Source organism: Lactuca sativa, chromosome 8, assembly GCF_002870075.4.
Source record: "Lactuca sativa cultivar Salinas chromosome 8, Lsat_Salinas_v11, whole genome shotgun sequence".
In the NCBI taxonomy this organism is placed as follows: domain Eukaryota; kingdom Viridiplantae; phylum Streptophyta; class Magnoliopsida; order Asterales; family Asteraceae; genus Lactuca; species Lactuca sativa.
This window is the reverse complement of record NC_056630.2, coordinates 34,600,910-34,625,032: the sequence shown is the minus strand read 5'-3', so window position 1 is coordinate 34,625,032 and position 24,123 is coordinate 34,600,910. Positions and strand designations below refer to the sequence as shown.

Below are 24,123 nucleotides of genomic sequence, written 5' to 3'. Positions count from 1 at the left end.
GTTTTTAACAAAAAAAGAAATCAATGTTAAGTATTAAATGTTTATATGAAAATGGTTATATTAAATAGGAAAAAAGAAAAGAAAAAAGAAAGTAAAATCCTATACAACAATTATTCAACTCTACTTACAATAGAACTTCCACACGGAGGAATTGCAAGGGTCACCTCATCAATTTGAAATGACACATATGCTTTGGTTTTTCATTATTTGAAAGGCTTGCAATTTGATTTTTATTATTTTATTATAACATTAATTAAATATCAAAACCAGTGATATATATACCTCATTTCTCAATTACAAATGAATTTGAAAGGAATTTGATGATGCCGATAATTAATTTTCTAATATTTGGATTTTCATGTTTTATAATGTTAAATATTTAATTTGATTTTTAGATAAATATAATTATGTTATATTTTATTTTTTATTATTAATAATAATATTTATGATATTTTTAAATAAAATATAAAATGGTTGGTGAAGTAGTAGTGGAGACCATTTTTGAAAGATGAATGATATTGCAGTGATATAGACGTAATTGCAAAGCTGATGTGACATGTTTGAAAGACTAATTGACATTGCACAAGTATGAATAACCTAGATTTAATAGATTAAATGCCACATATCACCATTTTCTCATTAAACTTCCCTTTGACATCCCACCGAGAATGGCCTAAATGAATTCACATACTCAACCACTTGAAAAACATATATAGGGAGCTAAATGGTAGATTTTATTTTGGTCATTACATTATTTTATATTTGAAGTGGTACATTTTAAGGAAAATTAAGTTGGGAGCTAAAGTTCTAAAGTTTAAAGTGAAGGGGTTTAGTTGCAATAATGGTAAATATAAGGGTTTGAAGTGGGAAACATAGAAATGGGACATCGTTGCAAGAAATCAGCTCAATCAAATTTAGGTTAAAAGTTCTAATTTATCTTTAGTTATATTCTTTTTGAGTTGTTTTTACATAGAGATTTTCTAATATGTGTTTTAAAACTATTAATTATTGGAAATATTATTATAATTAAATGTGAAATGTATTAAATATGAAGAATGTTTTCTATAATTAATAAATTTCATATTTAATTATGATAATATTCCTTATAATTAATAGTTGAATTAATGCTTTTTATATATGCTCATCGGTCACATGTTAGAAAATCTCTTTTAAAAGTTTTAAAATATAGTTGAAAGCGGATTAAATTTTATGTGAGTTATATTTTAAGTAGGTCTATTCAACATGTAAGTATAAAAACTGTTTAGTTGACAGTGGATTAAATTTTGGGTGCAATATTGTGAACTCATAACTACGATTACATGGTTATCCGGTTTTGAAGTATACGCACATCCACCTTTGTAAGAAAATATGGCAGAAAGCAGGATCCGATGATAATCAATATTTGGATTTTTTTTTATAGAACATGTAGATTTACTTTCATTGATTAATAGTTTGATCCTAGTTGTCTCGGTTACACAAAACTTAATTTGAGACAATCTATCAAATACACTTTCGAATTAGTCACCATAAGAAAGCAAAATCATAGAGTATATAAGTGAAGAGATGAGAATTCTAATGCCGAATTAGTAAAGGCCAAATTGGAAGAACACAACCATGTAAATATTAACAGTTTAGCTCTTTGATTGATTGAGAACATGTTACACGCGAAAGCTCCAATAACTTTGAGTTATGAGCAGACAAAGGTTCAAGAACTCATTACATGATCGAAAGACTAACACTTATATATACAGATATAGACATATGAGGCGGTGTAGTTCCACAATCATACATACACACATGGATATAAACATGAAAACACTAACAAACTACTCACACTAATGTACACAGTTAAGATTTAAGAGCATCTTAGTCCATATGACCATTATACATACCAAATGAGTTTAATAACTACTTCGGCATCAAAAGAACTTTGGATAAACTTCACATCTTCTGTATCAACAACCTAGAACTTCACACAACATAACTTGTGCTTTACATTTCCCCCTTTGTGAGAAGTCGCCAAAATTCCAAAGTTGCTTACATATATACGACACACTTAGCAAAGCTTTCCGCACTGCAAGCCACCAAATAAGATGTTCCTTAATATAACATCCTAAAATTTTAGATGTTCTAATGATAAGAAGAAAATAAAAAGATTACAGGATTGTTTGGAAGTATTGCAAATATGCATTTATGCATAAAGGGCAAATCTATAAAAATGGTAAAATAATCATTTTACATGACTTATAAGGAAAATCTAATACGGTTTTACTCTAAGATTGCATCTTATTTTCACTGCCATAATGTTATAGGAGTTTTAGGCAAAAAGCTTTGTGTGATGTCAAATGTTGGAGTTCTTGAATGTGAGGTGTGGGTGATGGATGGGTATGGGATGGTTGAATCATGGGTCAAACACCATGTTTTTCTCATTTTAGTCTAGATTGCATCTTATATTTCCAGCCAAATATAATAACAAAAAAAATTGAAAGTACGAATGCATTAAAAATACTAAAGTAGTAGTTTAAAACTTACATTTTAAATTTGACATCTACGTGTACATATTTTTTTGAAAGCCATCATTTACATATTCGATCTTTATTTTCATAAGGGCTTTTTTTTAATATAAAAAAACATGGCATTCAAAAAATCATCACACATTTTGTTACGTAAGTCTATCTTCACAAACTTTATCGCCGGAAAACATATTTCGACTATTGCGGTTGTGATGGGTAAAACCAAAACAAAATTTACCAATTTTGAATAAATTGGGTAATTTTGAACAAGCAGGAGGTTCTTTCATTTTCATTCCTGTCATTGATGTTGATTCGTTCTTCTTTCTATGGTTACTTCTTAAACGGTGAGATCTTCTCTATACACCGGAGCATTTACTTCATTTAATCAATGTTATTGCTAACTTGTATAGTTCACATTCTTCGGCTCTACCCATGAATTATCCAGTAATAGGTCTTTCACAGTTCCGCATCAAAGGAATTAAAACACAAATGCGGTAATTTTGAACAATTGAAATTATATATGGCTAATTGGTTTTTTTTGCTATTACATTTTAAATTGTATTGGGCTAACTTTTTATAACTTTGGACTAATTTTTGGGGCATCATATTTTTTTTATTGGACTTTAATACTAGTAGCACAATTTTTGGAGTAGTTGCACAGTAATACAATTAAATAAAAATAAAAATATATATATAAAAAAATAAACTCTTGGCAGGCGAGATCGAGTAGTGGTCCGGGACACCTATGCCCTAACAGGTCCACCAGTAGATATATTTCCATATTGATTCACATTACACAATGAGTTTCTTTTCGTTACTTACAATGATCGTCTAGCTTTGTATGATCCAATTGCAGCCAAGGTTAAAATATTCAAGAAATTTGGTAGAGCATTTTGCATGGTTAAAGGTTTTAATTATCGTGAGTCTTATTTGGGTAGCACCTTTTGAGTGTAACATCAACTCTTGCAACATTTCTCTATTGCAAATTGAGTGGATATCGGTGGGGATGATGAATGGCCAAGTGGAATACAAAACGCAAGATACATTTGCATGATGTTATGTTTCTTAATTATATGTTTATGTCAATTATTGTTATTTAGTGCATTACTTCCATATTCTTATACAGGTTGATTTATATATATATATATATATATATATATATATATATATATATATATATATATATATATATATATATATATATTAAAGTGCAAAAATAAAAAAATATTTTTTAATGTATAACTTTAAAATAAGAAAAAAATGTATTTATTGTAATTTAATATCATATATATGATATTTAATACTTTACATATATAAGTATAGACTTTAATTTTAAATTGAAGAAATCAAAAATTGACAAGTGGATAATATTTATTTTAAAAATACCACAAAATGACAAGTGTCAAAACTTATTAGAAATTGACATGTGGAAAAAAAAAAAAAAAAAAAAGCCTTAAGGAGGATGTCAATTACTGTTATTTAGTGCATTACTTCCATATTCTTATTTATCACCATGATGATTTGAGTTTGACTTGGTGGTTCATTTTGCTTTTATGCGGCTGTAAGCTTTACCTTGTTTTGTTTTACAATCTAACAGAAGCCATATATAAATGGGTTTGGGACAGTCCTCTAACAGGTCCCTTTGTCCGAATATGAAACTAAAAAAAGGTTTGCAAATAAAAGTTAGAGGAGAGAATGGTGGGATTGGTTGAAATACAACTAGAATAATAAAAGCTTAGCCATGTTTAATATGGGGAATCTGAAATCTGTAAATTGATATGATAACTGCATTTAATGTAATTGCATAAGATTAGGATTAAATGTTGTGACCTTTGATTTCCTGCTTTAACGATGAATTCCCCCCATCTCCAAAGTGCATCCGCTAGGCCATCTATAAGTTCAATGAACTTAAGTGAAAATCAGAAAATGGCTCCACGACAACACACGACAACTATGGAGAAACTCTCTGGCGATGTTTTATCGAACATATTTATCAGGTTATTCGCAAAACAGCTTGCTCAAATGAGGTGTGTCTCTAAATCTTGGAATGCTCTCTTATCTCGATCCTCCTTCATAAACTCCCACCTCCATCGTTCTACCCATAACAACAACGATAAAATTCTCATGTTATTCCGCAAGGCATGTGATTTTGGCTCTGAACCCATCACAACACACCCTTCTCCATCTCCCCATGTGGAACTCACTAATTTCATCAAACTCCCTGTTAATCTTAATTTTGAAGGCGCCAGTGTTATTGGATCTGTTAATGGCTTACTATGCTTGAATTGCAGATCATACAGTGGTTCTGGCCTTCATATTTGGAACCCATCTCTCTCCGCTGTTTTAGCTATTCCACCATATTCTATGTCGTCTCATGGTTATGATCAGAAGGAAACTCTTTTCCGATTTGGGTTTGATCCCAAAACTGATGACTACAAAATTGTTAAGCTTGAAGCTCTTCTCGAAACAGAAAGGATCGACCTAATTTTGGTAGCATTTCTTGGTATTTCTTTAATTTCGGTTAAAGAGTGGCTACAAGTCGAGGTCTATAGCATGAGAAAGGGTTCATGGAAGGTAACCACTCAAAGGTTTCCATCTCAAATCACTGGGATTTCAATAACAGATGATGTTTGTGTAGATGGACATGATGGCCATCTTCATTGGCTTTGTTGTATTGATGAGATTGGGAAGCAACAAATAATAGTGGCGTTTAATTTGGATGATGAGTCATTCAGTGAGATATCTCTTCCGGATTTTACTTTAGATTCCAGTTCCACCCTATCTTATCGACATAATGTTTTAGGAGTTTTAGGTGGAAAGCTTTGTGTGATGTCAAGAGGTGGAGGAGTACTTGAATGTGAGGTGTGGGAGATGGATGAGTATGGGAATGGGATGGCTGAATCATGGGTCAAACATCATGCTTTTTCTCAGTTTAGTAGTGATATATTTCCATATGGATTCACATTACATAATGAGTTTCTTTTTGTAGCTTACAATGGTCGCCTAGCTTTGTATGATCCAATTGAAGCCATGGTTAAAATCTTCAAGACAATCGATAGAGCATGTTGTGTGGTTAAAGTTGTTAATTATGTTGACAGTCTTGTTTGGGTAGCACCTTCTGAGTGTGACATCAGCTCTTGCAACATCTCTCGATTGCCTATTTGAAACTGGGCATCAGTGGGGATGATGAATGGTGAAAAGGTGGACAAGAGTCAAAGACACCAGATCTTTATGTCAAGTATCGTTGTTCAGTTTGCTTTTTATCCTGTAAGCTTTACCTTCTTTTGTTCTGTTCATTATATGTATATTCTCTTATCTTTATGTTTTTTTGTGAAATTGGTGCATTGGATGATTTGAGAAAAAGAAATTTGAATCGCATATATCAAAACCACTTCTTCTAAGAAACCGAAATTTTTGTATTCATGAATACGATAACCATACAAATCACATTCACATAGACCTCAAATACTGCCGAGCTGCCAAAACAATTTGTATTCTTTCACATAGACCTCAAAAGTGTCAACCTACCACAAGATTTTGTATTTTTTTACATATGTTCTTCATAACCTTGTTTCGTTATTTACATGTTTGTTAGAATAAAAGCATTCATTACAAGTGCTTGATTACTAATGATGCTTTAAGCTGTTTTCTTTTGTTTACCATATCTACTTTGCAGTTTTAATCCAAAATCATCCATGTCAATTTGCAAACTACTATAATTGCCTGAAAACTCAATAAAAAAATTGATCATGCTAACAAAGTAAATGCCTGAAAACTCAAAAAACTTCTTTGAAATGATGATAATTAATTGATGAGCAATATATCTAGTAACTGTCTACGAAAATTCCATCAGTTAAAAGCAAAACTTCACCTTCAACTAGTAATCCAAAACAAATAGGGTAAATTATAAGAATGGTCCCTGTGGTTTAGGGTAATTTGCGTGTTTGGTCCCTAAAACTTTTTTTTTCAACTAGTAGTCCCTATCAGACATGAAAAGACTATATTGCCCTTAATATATATATATATATATATATATATATATATATATATATATATATATATATATATATATATATATTTGATTTTCTCTTATTTATTTATTATTTTTAAATTTAAAAAAAAAAACAATCGTCACCACTAATTAAACCCAACATCCTACCCACACGTTATTTGTTCAAAGATCTAGCCACCACACCAAAATCATAACTGTTCAACAACCACCATGAATCACCGCCGTCAACCACCACCACTCACCGCCTCCAAATCATATTCAAAGTTGAAATTAAACCTTAAACCTAAAACCAAAATGCATATATGAAAATTTTGAAATCAAACCTCAAACCTCATAGCTGAAATCAAAACCACATGTGAAATAAAACATCAAAAACACATCTGAAATCAAACCTCATATTCAAAACCTTAAGAAACTTAAAGACAAACAAACCCAGATTCTAAACCTACATGTGAATCCCCTACCGAAAATCAAATCCAGATGTTTATGCCTAAATGAATTCGTGATTAGAAAACTAGAAACATTAGGTGAAGAAATCAGGTGAAGATTTACTTCCAGTGAACCTCAAATTAACTTCAGAAACATCAGGTGAAGAAATCGAAATGAAAATCCAGTCATCCTAAGTTGATCTTCTGCGAAGAAATCAAAACGGTGTTTCTGAAATGGACAAAGGTTTCTGGATCACATCGATTTCTGAATAGTGTTTGAATAATTAGGGGAATGCAATGATGGTGGTGTGGTGGCTCAGATTCACATCATCGACGGTGGTCCTGCTCCAATTCACGATTTTTTGCAAAGATTGTTGTGCTCCAATGTTGATGTGTTGTTGTAGGTGTCAATCAATCTACCCTTTTCTTTTATTCCTTCTTCGTGTTTTCATCTTGTAGCCACCACAATTTCCTGTTACCACCCCTTTCTCTAAATCGAACGGAGAAGAGAAAAGAGATGAAGAGAGGAAGAAGCCTTACATGGTCGTTGGTGGGGCGGGGCGCTCGCCGGAAAGTATCAACGGTCATCGGAGAAGTGATGAGTTCTGGGAATGTGAGAACTAAACGAGATGGTGGATGGGGATAAAACGGGGATTGGTGGGGGAGGATCTTTGTTTCTTTTTTTTTTAATTAAAAATGATAAATAAATAATCAAAAATAAAAATAAAAAATTAAGGGTAAAATAGTCATTTTGTGTTTGATAGGGACTAAACACGTAACAAAAATACGTTTGAGGGACATTCCGAGTTAAAAAAATGTCTTAGAAACCAAACGTGCATATCACCCTAAACCACAGGGACCGTTCGTGTAATTTACCCAAACAACTACGTGTGAGCAAAACCGAACCCGGAAACCGAAAAACCGATGAAACCGAAACCGAAGCATAAACCGACGGTTTGGGTTTGTATTATTTAGAAACCGAAAAATTCGGTTCAGTTTAGGTGTTAGGAATGTGCAAAACCGAGAGAAACCGAACCGAACTGAACATTATAAAATATATGTATTCTGCGATTTATTACGTATATATATCTTTTCCTTGACTTCTAAACACAAACATATAGCTGTTGTGTTGGTTAAGGCGATGGACATGTAAGGCAAAAGACCAAGGTTTGAGTCTTACTCTCAATGTGTGGACCTTTTATTTTGATTACCATTATCATTTCCCTTTGTTTCTTCTATTTCTTAAATTGAAACTATCCCACATCGACAGAAGAATGAAACATTTTACATTCTTCCTATTCACCTCTTATATAAAGCAGTACAAACTACAAAATGCCACCAAGTGAAATTTCCAATGGGTTTTGGGTTTAAAACCGAAACCAAGTTTGAAAAACCAAAAAACTGGGAAACCGAACCCATCGGTTTGGGTTTAGGGTTCGGTTTTAAATATTTGAAAACTGATACCATCGGTTTTGAGTTCGGTTTTGGGTCAAAACTGACCCAAACCGACCCATGTTCAGCCCTACAAACAACTATAAACTCTTCTTTCACATCTCATTCCACTTTCTTGGTGCCAATTGTTTCCTCTCTTGAAGTAACAACTGTTGTTTTAGGTGCTGTTTGTTTTTTTTTTTTAAAAAACTCTTCAAACCACTTTTTGCTGCTCGACGCAGCACACGTGCAACACTTTCCCTCTCACAGCAGTTTGTTTTTTGGAAGGCTTCAGACACCAAAACCTCTGCGCGTGTGTTGCGTGACACAACACTTTTGGAAGGCTTCAAACACCAAAACCTATGCACGTGTGTTGCGTGACACAACACTTGATTTGCCTCTTCAAACCTCTTTAACTTTCATTTTTTTCAAGTGTTTTTTTTTTTTTTGGAATTTTGGGATAACTTATTTTTTTCTTAAACTTTTTTTAAAACTTTGATTTTTTTAAACTTTTATTTACGGATTTGATAAAATTTCTTTTTATAGTTTCCACAAATTTTTAAACTTGATTTAAAAAAAAACCCTTTGATTTTTGTAATTTTTTTACCGTTTCAATTAATAATATTTTCAGTTTCAGTTGCATTTTTTTAACGTGTGTAATTTTTTACGAATTTTGTAGACATAGTTTGCAATACTTTCTTATTTTTTTTTTCCTTTTTTATGTTTTTTAAAATTAGATTTTTTATAATAAAACTGTTAGCTTCTTTTATATTTTTTAAGTTTTCTTTTAAAAAAATTTATATTTTTTTTAGATGTTCTTTTTAGTGTTTCTTCAATGTTTTAAGATTATAATTATTAAAATTTCGTTGTTAAGAACTATTTTTCAGTTTAAAAATTTAGTTTATTTAAGTCTCAGTTTACTGCAGCAATCTGCAAATGTTAAAAAACAAACATACTTCTTATTATAGGTTGCAACCATTTGTTCCACCTCTTCTACTACAGAGGATTGCAGAGGTGGTCCACAGACTTTATGAATTTTCACTTCGAAAAAATAAACAACACTTTAGACTCATCAAACTCCAGAAACTGCCACCAACCAACCACATTTCCATAAATAACTAAAATTTATTAAATATTATATTATTTTAAAAATAAAAGAACACACATACCGTAGCACCTGTTTCCTAGTATGAAAATTTATCTAAATATTTTGCATTTTTAGCCTTGGACTCGGCGAGTTGTAGGCCCGACTCACCGAGTAGAGACGGGATATGGAACACGTTTAAGTTGGCAACTCGGCGTGTCCATATTCTGGACTCGGCGAGTCCCCGCTGTCTGGTAAAACCCTAATTCCAAGGGTTTGCACCCTATTTAAACCAACCTTATGCGCCCCAAGCTCGCCCCCTTCACCCTCAGAGCCCCTATATCGTTCTAACATCGTTCCTTGTGAGATTGAAGTGCTTGGTGTGATTTCTTGAAGACTTTGAGAGAGAAAGGAGAGTAGATCAAGAGGAGAGGAAGGAGGCCAGACATCTTGGTGTTATTTCAGAGATTTCCTTGAGGTATAACTCAGTTTCCCCTTGTTTTCATGCTTATAGTCCCTTAGAGCTCCATTAAAGTCCTTATTGAGCCATTTCCAAGCTTGGGTAGGATTTAGGGTTTGTAATAAGCTGATTAACCTTTAGATCTTGGCATGATTGAGCTCCAGGAGCTCGGATCCACTGCCTTTATGAAGCCATATTGCATGAAAAGCCCTAGATCTACTCTTTTAGTGCATTTTGAGCCCTAAAACCTTTATTGGTGTTTATTTACACGTAAAGTTGGAAACTTTACGTGTTAATCAAGCCCTAAGAACCCAGATGTATGTATGGCATGAGCTGGATTCAAGCAAAATCGAGTATATAGTATTTGTATGTGAAAGACTCGGCGAGTCGAGTCGCGAGTCCCCGAGTTTTCCCCCTTTTCGTGTTTGCTGGGTGGAGTAGTGAGTCACAAGGTGTGACTCAGTGGGTCGGAAGCCAGACTCACTCATGAAGGAACTCGACGAGTCAATGCCCTGACTCAGCGAGTTCAAGGCAATCTTCTTGCCTCAAGAACAGACTCGGCGAGTTGTTCATACAACCCGGCGAGTCTCAGCATAGAATGTTCTTCGGATGAAGATGAACTCGACTAGTTGTTCATACAATTCGGCGAGTAGGATGAAGGACTATTCGACATCGGTTTAGAAGGAAAACTCGTCGAGTCAATGCCTAACTCGACGAGTAGAGACGGGATTATGGTCAATCAAATGGATAGGGACTCGACGAGTTGGCGAGCCAACTCGGCGAGTCGGGTCAACTGGAAGTTGACTTTGACTTTGACTCTTGGTTTGGTTAAGGGTAAATGGTCATTTTACCCTGAGGTCGGTTAGCAGTAGTTGACTGAGTGTTTTGTGGGAATTATAGCCGGAGGATTTACATGGCAGCAGCAGCAGAAGGCAGTCAGTTCCCACGCAGATCAGCAACTACTTTGAGGTGAGTTACCTTCCAGTAGCGGTGGGTCTACGGCCACAATGCCGACCCACCAGTAGGAGTTGTATGTTAGATGATTGTTTTTGTGATATCATCTAGGTTTGCTACTACCTAATATGTTATATGCTGGCATGATATGTTATATGTGATAGTGGTAGTAGGAGGGGAATAGTCCCCAAGTTCGGTCGTTAGGACCGAAGGGTAGATCGGACACCCCAGATATGTCTGATAATATGTTATGTTATGATATACGTGATAGTAGCAGTAGGGGTGAAATAGTCCCCGAGGATCGGTTGTTAGGACCGATGGGTAGTCAGCACCCCAGAACGGCTTGAAACGGGTAGGTTGGGCACCCCAGAATTGCCCAACAGTATGTATGATTTGTGATTGTATGGTATGTGGTATGATGGGGGAACTCACTAAACTTCGTGCTTACAGTTTTCAGTTTTGGTTTTAGGTACCTCTTCTTCGAAGGGGAAGGAGCTGGCGCGGTAGCGGCACATCATATACACGTTTTGTATTCCGCACTATGAGATCTTCCTGGGGATTTGTACTCTGACATTATTATGTTTATATAAACTGGTTTCCAGACACGCGACATCTTTTATGAAATGATATGATCGGTGAATGTTTTAATTCTAATGTTTTGCTAAGTATATGTTTTAAAAATGAAAATTTTGGCTCGTAATTTTGGGATGTTACAAGTTGGTATCAGAGCCCTGGTTTGAGGGATTCGGACACACCTTCGGGGGTGTCTGAACTTAAATCGAGGGATTAAAAGATTTTAAAGAAGAAAATATTTTCTAAAAATCTAAGTAAAGAATTTTAAGAAGGAACGAAGTGTGTGATGTGCGCGACCGGCCGAGCTCAAGTAAGTATTCCCCAAAGTACCCATACAGGCTTATGTTATGTTTATCAATTTCAGTAGAACAGCATGCTAGAATATGACTAAGGATCTAGGAGTGATGCCTTATGTGCTTGCTTTATGTGCTTCAGTGTATGCTAGAATTGGGTAGACGGCAGTAGGATAGCCTGTTTAGGTTATGCCTGATAATATGAGTTTAGCATTGTATGCTAGTTCAGCTTCTCTTTATGAGGACGGATTTGCTTGAGATTGTTCCCTTTTGTTTGAATGTTGCTTGCTTTGTGCTTCGTGGGACTCTGAGTGATGGGAGTTAGACATTAGGTGAATACGTCACGTCACATGTGATCAGGGTTGAATAATTTTAGAGTGTTGGATTTGGCCCTATTGCGCAGCTCTTGTCTGAGTCTAACCGTTGTAGAGTTGAGTCTGTTACTCGAAGGATTATCTAAGCCTCACCACATGTGATGGTATTCAGGTAATGGCTAATTGGCATTACAAATAGGCCGGACCGGGTAGGGTGAAGTTAGAGATTTCCCTAGGGCAAGCCTAGGATGAGTATAACAGTGATCAGCGGTAGTGAAAGGGACCTGGTGGAGTCAATGCAGTCCTTGGAGAAGGTACGAATAGATGTGGAAGGTAGTATGGGCCGGTACTATTGAAAGCAGAGGATCCGTACCCGAACCGAGGAAGGCCAAGATAAGACCAAGGAACATGTAGTTGGTGTGATCCCTCCAGAGGTATCAGTATCGCTAACGATTATTATTTATGTATTTCAAAATGGTGGTACTACGCTCGAGGCCAGCAGTTGGCAGTTCAGGAGAGGAATCGGGTTCGGGATCAGGTTATGAGCCAGTAGATGAGGGGCTACGCGAGTTCATCGCATCAGAGATCACCAGTGGCATCCTTGAGTCGACCCCCATTATCTTTGGGTCGATCAAGGGAGGGATAGTTGAGTTGATGGAGGAGCGCCTCAGGGCATTCAGGAGCGACATGGCATCTAGCCAGTCGGGATCTCGCACACTGTCCTTCAAGGACTTCAGGGGCAGTGGTGTGCCGGATTTTCACGGGGCGAAGGACCCCATAGCTGCCAGGCGATGGATTGCAGACATTGAGTCTGCACAGATGATTAGCTTCTGCCCTGAGGGGTCGAAGGTGAGGTTTGCAGCAGGGTGTTTACGAGATCGAGCTAGGGATTGGTGGGTGACTCGTTGGTAGCCTCGGCTGTCGAGGCTATGACCTGGTCGGACTTCGCGACCAGGTTCAGGGTAGAGTTTGCGCCGGCTGTCGAGCTTCAGCAGCTGGCCAGAGAGTTCTTGGATATGAGGCAGACGACAGAGACTGTGGCGGAGATCACTGCCAAGTTCCGGAAGAGGGCATTGTTGGTGCCCCAGTATGCGGGTGATGAGGACATGAGGAGGACCCACTACCATTACATGCTCCGACCTGATATTCGAGAGCATGTCAGTTTTTCAGCTTGCCCTACCTTGGACTCTATGATTGCCAGGGAGAGGGAGAGGGAGATAGATCTGGAGCATATCCGGAAGAGGAAGACATGGGAGGGACAAGCAAGAGGGGCTTCGGGGAAGAAGCCCAAGGGACCAGATGGTAGGCCGAAAGGCCAGTCAGGACCGAGCCGCTGCAAGAAATGCGGCAGGCCTCATGAGGGGGCATGTAGGCTGGGATCGTCGGGCTGCTATAAATCCGGCAACACGGGGCATTTCAGCAGGGATTGTACCGCCCCTGCACCTGTGATACATACGTCTGAGTTGTTGTGTTTCCACTTCAACCAGAGGGGCCACAAGAAGGCCAATTGCCCCCAGTTGACAGCATCAACGCCGGTTAAGGCGCCAACTCCAGCTACCATGCAGATTACAGATGGCCGGCAGGGCAAGGCAAAGGCTCTAGTGGTGAGGAGCCAGGCGTTTCAGCTGACTACTGAGGAGGCACGCGCCGCACCCGATGTGGTGACGGGTATGATTCCTTCCCTCTATTTTATTTTTATGATGTTATGATATTGATATTTGCTCTGTGTATATGCGTTAGGATCGTTCCATGTGAACGGTATCCTTGTTCAGGTGTTGTTTGACTCGGGTGCCACCCGATAATTTGTTTCCCTTGCGCTTAGCAAGAGGTTTACTGAGTCTTCGGGCATGTTGGATTGCCCTTTAGAGGTAGAGATTGCCGATGATCGATCGGTGCGAGCGTCAGCAGTATTCAGGGATTGTGTTCTAAGGTTATTTGAGAAGCACTATTTGGTGGATTTGGTTCCCATCCCATTGCGGGGGAACAAGGTGATTATAGGCATGGATTGGTTGAGCCCTAATGGGGTGGTGATAGATTGCACACAACAGCTAGTACGGATCAGGACCCCAAGTGGGGGAGAGTTGGTGATCCACGGCGAGAGGCCACAACAAGGACCCACAGTATGTTCAGCAGCGAGAGCTAGGCGCTACCTTCAGTAGGGTTGCGCGGGATATGTCGCGTACGTTATGGATACCCGGGAGACGGGTAAGGCAATAGTGAGCAAGGTTCCAGTGGTGCGAGACTACACTGATGTGTTCCCGGAGGAGCTTCCTGGAATACCTCCGGGGCGTCAGGTAGAGTTCAGGATCGACCTAGTTCCTGGTGCGGCTCCGATAGCCAAGGCACCCTATCGGTTGGCTCCTCCCGAGATGCAGGAGTTGTCTACGCAGCTGCAGGAGCTGCTAGACAAAGGGATTTATTCGACCGAGCAGTTCACCTTGGGGAGCCCTGATCCTGTTTGTGAAGAAGAAGGACGGGTCACATCGGATGTGTATAGATTACCGGGAGCTGAATAAGGTAACGGTGAAGAACCGTTACCCACTCCCGAGGATTGATGACCTCTTTGATTAGTTACAGGGAGCATCTTGGTTCTCCAAGATCGATTTGCGTTCAGGTTATCATCAGATGAGGGTCAGAGAGGAGGATGTATAGACGACCGCGTTTCGGACGCTTTATGGCCATTATGAGTTCGTGGAGATGCCGTTTGGGCTCACCAATGCTCCTACCGTGTTCATGGACCTCATGAACCGCGTGTGTAGACCGATGTTGGGATCAGTCTGTGATAGTTTTCATTGATGACATCTTGGTTTATTCCAAGACGCAGGAGGAGCACAAGGAGCATCTGAGAGAGGTTTTGGAGACCTTGGGGAGGGAGAGCTTGTACGTCAAGTTCTCTAAATGTGAGTTTTGGTTGCGCGAGGTGCAGTTTCATGGGCACCTCGTCAACTAGAACGAGATTTCAGTAGACCCGGCCAAGGTGGAGGCCGTGATGAGATGGGAGGTTCTGAAGTCTCCATCGAAGATTCGGAGTTTCCTAGGATTAGCAGGCTACTATCGAAGATTCATTCAGGATTTCTCCAAGATAGTCGTACCCCTGACACGGTTGACTAGGAAAGCTATGGTCTTTCGATGGGGGCCTGAGCAGCAGGCAGCGTTCGAGATTCTGAGGCGGAGATTGTGTGAGGCTCCAATCTTAGCCCTGCCCGAGGGCGTAGAGGATTTTGTGGTATACTGTGATGTGTCTATCTCAGGCTTAGGCGCAGTATTGATGCAGAGGGGTCATTTCATTGCTTATGCCTCGAGGCAGCTGAAGCCTCACGAGGCGAACTACCCGACGCATGATTTAGAGTTGGGGGCGGTGGTCTTCGCCCTCAAGATTTGGCGGCATTACCTCTACGGGGTTCGATGTACCATTTACACGGACCACAAGAGTTTGAGGTACCTCATGGATCAGCAGAATCTGAACATGAGGCAGCGTTGGTGGTTGGACGTGGTGAAGGATTATGATTGCGAGATCCTTTATCACCTGGGGAAGGCCAATGTGGTGGCCGATGCGCTCAGCCGTAAGGCGGCACCAATCAGGGATGTGTGTATGAGGATAACAGTGGTGACTCCACTGTTAGGGCAGATTCGGAAAGCTCAACAGGAGGCTATGAATGAGGAACATCGGAAGAGCAAGCGAATAGTGGGTCAAGTCACCTCCTTCGATTATGATAGTTGATGATTATTGACACTACATCGTAGGGTGTGGGTACCGTATCATGGAGGCGTGCGCCAGGTCTTGATGAGGGAGGCGCACAAATCCTAATTCTCTATTCATCCAGAGGCGACGAAGATGTATAGGGATCTTCGTCTAGACTATTGGTGGCCCTGCATAAAGCGGGTTGTGGCTTGGTACGTCGAGCGGTGTTTGACCTGCAGGAAGGTCAATGTCGAGCATCAGAGACCACACGGCAAGATGCAGCCGTTGGATATCCCGTTGTGGAAATGGGAAGATATTACGATGGATTTTTATCACAAAGCTTTCCCGGACTGCGCGAGGAGTAGATTCGATTTTGGTCATCGTGGATCGATTAACCAAGAGCGCCCATTTTATTCCGATCCAGGAGAGTATCTCGGCCGAAAAGTTGGCCGATATCTATATCAGGGAGATATTGGTGCGGCACGGGGTGCCAGTGTCAGTGATATCAGACCAAGATGTGCGGTTCACTTCCAGGTTTTGGAAGAAGTTTCATGATGAGTTGGGCACTCGTCAGAGCGAGCATACCATCCAGACATTGGAGGATATGTTGCGGGCATGCGTGCTAGACTTCGGTGGTAGCTGGGATACCTATCTTCCCTTGGCTGAGTTCTCGTACAACAACAGCTACCACGCGAGTATTGACCGTCCCCCATTCGAGATGTTGTACGGACGGAGGTGCAGGACCCCGATATGTTGGGGTGAAGTTGGCCAAAGGGTAATGGGGAGCACAGAGGTGGTGCTCAAGACGACCGAGAGAATCCAGCAGGTTCAAAGCAGGCTTCAGACTGCGCAGAGTCGGCAGAAAAGTTACGCCGACAAGCGCCGATTAGACTCATCAAACTGCAGAAACTGCCACCAACAAACCACATTTTCATAAATAACTAAAATTTATTAAATATTATATTATTTTAAAAATAAAAGAACACACATATTGTAGCACCTGGTTCCTGGTATATAAAATTTATCTAAGTATTTTGCATTTTTATCCTTGGACTCGGCGAGTTGTAGTCCCGACTCGCCGAGTAGAGACGAGATATGGAACACGTTTAAGTTGGCGACTCGGTGAGTCCCTGATGTCTGGTAAAACCCTAATTCCAAGAGTTTGCACCCTATTTAAACCAACCTTATGCGCCCCAAGCTCGCCCCCTTCACCCTCAGAGCCCCTATATCGTTCTAACATCGTTCCTTGTGAGATTGAAGTGCTTGGTGTGATTTCTTGAAGACTTTGAGAGAGAAAGGAGAGTAGATCAAGAGGAGAGGAAGGAGGCCAGACATCTTGGTGTTATTTCAGAGATTTCCTTGAGGTATAACTCAGTTTCCCCCTGTTTTCATGCTTATAGTCCCTTAGAGCTCCATTAAAGTCCTTCTTGAGCCATTTCCAAGCTTGGGTAGGATTTAGGGTCTGTAATAAGCTGATTAACCTTTAGATCTAGGCATGATTGAGCTCTAGGAGCTCAGATCACTGCCTTTATGAAGCCATATTGCATGAAAAGTCCTAGATCTACTCTTTTAGTGCATTTTGAGCCCTAAAACCTTCATTGGTGTTTATTTACACGTAAAGTTGGAAACTTTACGTGTTAATCAAACCCTAAGAACCTAGATCTATGTATGGCATGAGCTGGATTCAAGCAAAATCGAGTATATAGTATTTGCATGTGAAAGACTCGGCGAGTCGTTCATCGGACTCGGCGAGTCGAGTCGCGAGTCCCCGAGTTTTCCCCCTTTTCGTGTTTGCTGGGTGGAGTAGTGAGTCACGAGGTGTGACTCAGTGGGTCGGAAGCCAGACTCACTCATGAAGGAACTCGGCGAGTCAATGCCCTGACTCAGCGAGTTCAAGGCAATCTTCTTGCCTCAAGAACAGATTCGGCGAGTTGTTCATACAACCCGGCGAGTCTCAGCATAGAATGTTCTGAGGATGAAGATGAACTCGACTAGTTGTTCATACAACTCGGCGAGTAGGATGAAGGACTATTCGACATCGGTTTAGAAGGAAAACTCGTCGAGTCAATGCCTAACTCGACGAGTAGAGACGGGATTATGGTCAATCGAATGGATAGGGACTCGACGAGTTGGCGAGCCAACTCGGCGAGTCGGGTCAACTGGAAGTTGACTTTGGCTTTGACTATTGGTTTGGTTAGGGGTAAATGGTCATTTTACCCTGAGGTCGGTTAGCAGTAGTTGACTGAGTGTTTTGTGGAAATTATAGCCGGAGGATTTCCGGGGCAGCAGCAGCAGAAGGCAGTCAGTTTCCACGCAGATCAGCAACTACTTTGAGGTGAGTTACCTTCCAGTAGCGGTGGGTCTACGGCCACAATGCCGACCCACCAGTAGGAGTTGTATGTTAGATGATTGTTTTTGTGATATCATCTAGGTTTGCTACTACCTGATATGCTATATGATGGCATGATATGTTATATGTCATAGTGGTAGTAGGAGGGGAATAGTCCCCAAGTTCGGTCGTTAGGACCGAAGGGTAGATCGGACACCCCAGATATGTCTGATAATATGTTATGTTATGATATACGTGATAGTAGCAGTAGGGGTGAAATAGTCCCCAAGGATTGGTTGTTAGGACCGATGGGTAGTCAGCACCCCAGAACGGCTTGACACGGGTAGGTCGGCACCCCAGAATGGCCATACCGGGTAGGTTGGGCACCCCAGAATTACTCGGCAGTATGTATGATATGTGATTGTATGGTATGTGGTATGATGGGGGAACTCACTAAGCTTCGTGCTTACAGTTTTCAGTTTTGCTTTCAGGTACCTCTTCTTCGAAAGGGAAGGAGTTGGCGCGGTAGCGGCACATCACATACACGCTTTGTATTCCGCACTATGAGATCCTCCTGGGGATTTGTACTCTGACATTATTATGTTTTTATAAACTGGTTTCCAGACAATAAGTGTTGAAAATGACTTTTTGATTATTTAGAAGGAATAGTCTTAATAAAAGTTGTAGCATATGTTACAAGGATTCTGTACATATAAAGAACGCCAAAATCCTAGTTATAACCAAGAAGTTATGGCCCGTCGAAGTTTTGCGACGGAACCTGCATGACACTGCGCGACGTAAATAGTGAATTTACGATAGAGTTCTTTTTAGCCTTAGTGACCTAAACAAAAGTTGTATTATATACGTTAAACCGAGAGCGTGCATACAAAGAACGCCCAAATCTGACTTCGTATGAGGAAGTTATGATTTTTCTAAGATTTAACCTAGCAGTGCACAGCCCGGAATTCGAATTTTAGATCGAACGGTTTTTGGCCAACGCAACCTAAATAAGAGTTGAAGATCTCGTTATTAGTAGCGCAACGATAAAAAGACAGACGAAAACGGAGCCCGTATGTAGAAGTTATGAATTTTACGCGGTCATTTAATAGTATAATCTCCTCCTACTGTTAAATTTAAGATCGGTCGAGAATTAGCCAACAAGGTCAAAAAGAAAGTTGTAGATCTTGTTTTTAATTACATGTGGATATAAAGAACATCGAAAACAGAGCTCGTATGCGAAAGCTACGGGGTTTAGAAGTCGAAGGGTGCTGATGCAAAAGGGGTGGCGTGGCACAATCTTGGCCATTACTTTCTCCCCAAGGCTTACCACAAGATGGTGACAAGTGGCACCAATTTCAGCCATATTTCACCCTATAAATACAACTCCTTCCACCCTCATTTCTTCACACCTCCACCCTTCTCTCTCTAAACCTCCCAAAAGTACCTAGCACTAGAAGAAAGCCCCGGAACGCTCGACGGCTCCAAGAAGAAGAGCTTTCGGCTCGGAAGTTCTGCTCCTGCAGAGCCCGGCTTCTAGCCAAACCCCATCGTAGGTAAGATACTCCTACCCTATTTTAAATATAGATTTTATTTCAATATAGTATTGTTATTAGGAACTTATAATAAATATTTGGGCTATTATTATAAGTTATATAAGTGTCGTTATAATATCTTTTTAACCACTCGCGGTACGGGGAATTGGGTTTAAAGGTCCGCATAGTGTTGTTGGATTTCAGAAGTGTTATATGCCAAAATGGTCCTGCCCTCCGATGTTTTTTGTCTGGCCCCTGTCTGTATATAGTGGGTGAAGAGTATTGTTTAACGCTAATATAATAGTAATAATAGCTAAACTATTAATTAGTCTCGGTGAATATTAGACTAAACTATAGTGGTAATGATACTAGTTTTCGTCGAAAGAAAATAAATTAATAGAAGCGAAGCGCTATCTGAGTTCGGAATCACCACCTTAACAAGTGAGTGCATAATTACTTTTATCTTACATATAAATATGAAGTATTTTATATAAACTACGTGCTATGTGTGCATATTATCTGTATACTTGCTATCTATGCCGGATGAACGATTTTATACAAGTTTTAAATGATTAAAACTGTATATGTATTTTATATCTACGAATATATTGGGTAAAACATGGGTAGATGAATGATGAGAAATAAAAGATGATATGAGTGAACATTGACAGCTATAGACTTAGTGTCTAATAAATAACATCGACAGCTATGGATTTAGTGTCTATTGGATAAACGTTGGTAGCTATGGACTTATTACCTGTTAGATAAACGTTGGTAACTATGGACTTAGTACCTATTAGATAAACAGTGGTATCTATGGATTTAGTACCCGATGAATGAACTTTAGCAGCTATGGAATTAGTGCTTTACGAACGAGCATTGGCAGCTATGGACTTAGTGCCTGTCGTATAAAACCTGGAAGAAATGGACTTCGGTTTGAAGGAATATAGGGTAAATAATTCTTAGGTTAGATTCTTAAGAATAAAGAAGATATTGGGGATGGGTAATTAGGATAATTGTTTGATGATCAAACATAATAATTATATTATTGTGGGTTGAAAACCCAATGTACTCACCAGGTTTCCCAACATGACCCACTCAGTTCATTTGTATCACATGTGTCGATATGAAGTTACATTACACTGAGAGATTAAGAAGATATAAATCACTAGTGATAATAAATGTAAGTTTTGTTTATGCTTATGTTTCTATATTGACGATGACATCCCAATGTTTTAAAATGAATATAATACATTTCTTCAGAAATGCTTTGATAACGTATTTATCATGTTTCTTTTGGAACAAATTCCGCAAATTTTTATTAAAATAGATACTTTGATTTTTATAAAGCATAAAAAAAATCGGTCTTTTCTGGCCGTGAAAATGGGGATGTCACAGTTGGTATCAGAGCTTTAGTTTAAGCGAACTAGGAACATGGATTTATTTCTAGACTTAAACTTAGAATGCTAAGCAATTATTGTGAGGAGTGTGTCTTAGGTAATACACCTGAATAGACACAACACTAGCTTATTTAGGTAAAATGTCTAACATGATTTTATGTGCTAAATGTTTTATGATGCTAAAAGTCTGAACGGATCTATGGTCTGTTGTCGACCGGATCTGGAAATTTTATGTGTTCAGATTTCTAAACCTTTAAATATGTTATTAGAACTGGCATGTAACTTTTCGGAATAATAAGGAGATTTACACGTTGATCGTAAATAAAAATCTTTCATATCTTAATTCTCGTCATTTTACACCAAACTTCTGATTTGGTGTATAAGATCGAAATGGCAAGAACCCGAAGTTGATTCAGAAATGCGAACGGAAACGAGAATCAACCCCCAGTGATTGAGCAAATACATGTTGTAGTAAAAGCTGCACCTGAACCAATCACCATGGCTGGAGTACAAGAAATGATTCGGGCTATGTTAGCTGAACAAAGTGAAGAAATAAGGTAGATGTTGCATGAAAATAGGGACGAACCTACCATGCCCATTGGGCAACCTGAGCTAATTTTTGAGCAATCGGAGGAAGGGAACTATAGCCCCCCTGTGAGTCAAGTTGGGACTGAAGGAGAACGAAGGAATGGCCCGGAGAAAGGAAACGACAAGGATGGATGAATGTATAAGAACTTCTTAGGTGCCAAGCCACCAAGTCTTTCCGGAAGCACGAAGCTGGTTGAGATTATGGATTGGATCTCCGAAATGGAGATGGTGTTTGAGAGCTGTGAATGTAGCGACAAGCAAAAGACTGTCTTTGCAGTCAGACAACTAAAGACCAGACTGTTAAGTTGGTGGAAGTTGCTGGCAGATACAATGTCACGAGAAGAAGCCATGAGAATGTCTCGGGAAGCATTCACGGAGGAGTTAAAGATGCAGTACTGCTCAGAGATAGATCTTATAGACCTAAACAACGAGTTTCAAAACCTGAAGAAAGGGAAAATGAGTGTTGATGAGTATGCCACTGCATTCATCGAAAAGATGAAGCTATTTCCCTACTTAGTGCCTACCGAACTCTCCAAGATTGATAGGTTTGCTAACGGACTGCCCACAGACTTTGGCCCAACAGTCAAAATGGCAACCACTCTGAAAACAACTGTTCGAGCAGCTAAGAATGTGGAGACCCAACTAAAGGAAAGGGGTATGGAGAAGGTCGAGGTTGGTGAGAAAAGGAAGTTTGATGGATCTTCGAGGTCCAACGAGAAGAGAAAATTCTCGAAGAAGTTCAAAGGAGGAGGAGGTGAAGCAAGATGTTGCGATAAATGCAAGAAGAAACACTCGGGAAAATGTGGCGAAGAGGTGATATGTTTCAAGTGTGGAAAGTATGGGCATTACGCCAACAAGTGCACATTCAAAAATTAGGTGTGTTTTGGATGTAACAAAGAAGGGCATATTTCTAGAGAGTGCCCAAAGAAAAATAAGACAGTAAAGCCAGATACACCACCAAGGCCAAGGGCATTCCACATGATCCTCGACGAAGCAGATAACAACGCAAGGAATCGAGGATAAGGACTTCATATCCGAAGGTTGGGTTACGTAATAGCCATAGTATCATATGATGTAGTCTCTTAGAGTCATAGTCTAGGGTGAACTTGAACACCTATGTAACCATTTCAAGGAATAATATGTGTTAAGTTGTTATGCGATTTTCTTGTATGGTGACTTGTAAAACTGCGAGACAATAATTAGGACGAGTATGAGTAGGTGTGAATGGTAGTAGAGGCCTATACTACCGGAAGCACAGGACTTGCACTTGGATTAGGGAAAGTCACAAGGTTACCAAGAAGCTAGTAATTGATTCTGTTTTATTCAAGTATGTCGTTACCATCGTTTCGGTAATGACTAAGAAGATGATTGTTATTTCGACCCTAGTGGTCATATCAAATCGAGTCCGACAAAGACGAGTATGTTACCTGGTTCAGAGAACCAAGTTCGATGTAACATCTAACTTAAACCAGAAGAATGAAATCAAAGCGATCAATAGTAGTATCGCGCTCGTTGTTAAAGAAGTTGGTAGCTAGAAATGCTACATGTTAAAATGTGATTATATCACATTAGAACATGAAGGAAGTATATTCCATTCCGTAATTTGACTCTAAGAGACCTGAGTCTAAGCGTTGTAACATACGATGAGAGGTCATTAGAACGTGACCCATCGGTCTATTGTGGAAATCAAACAACTTATCTTAAGTTTTTTAAGAAGAAGAAGGAGTCTCTGATAAAGATCGATATTGTGACACGAAGGTCATGATTTAAAATCTAACATGAGATAGATCGAGCACCGTCTGCGGTCAAGAAGTCCAAGAGTTAGATACTCATTCAAATGAACATAAAAGTTACGATTACTACCTAGGATGAAGATATAACGTATGGAGTCATTATACAACACTATTTCGTTGATGATTCAGGGACGTAATCATCCTAAATGGGAGATAATTCTAACAACCGCATATTCGGGCTAGTAAATTTAGAGACAATAACTATCGAAAATGACTTTTTGATAGAAGATTATTTAGAAGGAATAGTCTTAATAAAAATTTTGGCATATGTTACAAGGATTCCGTACATATAAAGTGTAGCACCTGGTTCCTGGTACGTAAATCTTAATTGAGTATTTTCCATTTTTAGCCTTGGACTCAGCGAGTCATAGGTCCGACTCGCCGAGTAGACACGGGACCCGGGACATGTTTAAGTTGGCGACTCGGCGAGTCCATATTCCGGACTCGGCGAGTCACCGCTGTTGGATGAAACCCTAAGTTTCAGGGGTTTGCACCCTATTGAAGCCTCATATCCGCCCCAAGTCAGCTCCTATTCACCCTCAGACCCCCCAACCCTCGTTCAAAGCTTGTTTCCTTGTGAGTTAAAGTGTTTTTGTGGTGTTCTTTAGGTTTTTGAGGAGAAAGAAGAGTGAAGAAAGAAGAGGAGAAGGAGGCCAAGCATCTCTGTGTCATTCCAACGTTTCCCCTGAGGTATAGCTCGTTTCCCCTCTATTTTTAAGCTTATTGTCCCTTATAGC

General features: G+C 39.4%; 1 protein-coding gene across 1 annotated transcript; it reads left to right on the top strand.

Moving 5' to 3' along the window:
- Positions 1-4,364: 4,364 nt before the first annotated feature.
- Positions 4,365-5,678, top strand: LOC111878445 (F-box/kelch-repeat protein At3g06240). The gene has a single exon (XM_023874946.2). The coding sequence runs from the start codon at positions 4,365-4,367 to the stop codon at positions 5,676-5,678; it is 1,314 nt and encodes a 437-aa protein (XP_023730714.2).
- Positions 5,679-24,123: the final 18,445 nt, after the last annotated feature.

Coding starts and splice junctions, on each gene's coding strand:
- LOC111878445 (XM_023874946.2), top strand. CDS start 4,365: ATGAATTCCCCCCATCTCCAAAGTGCATCCGCTAGGCCATCTATAAGT.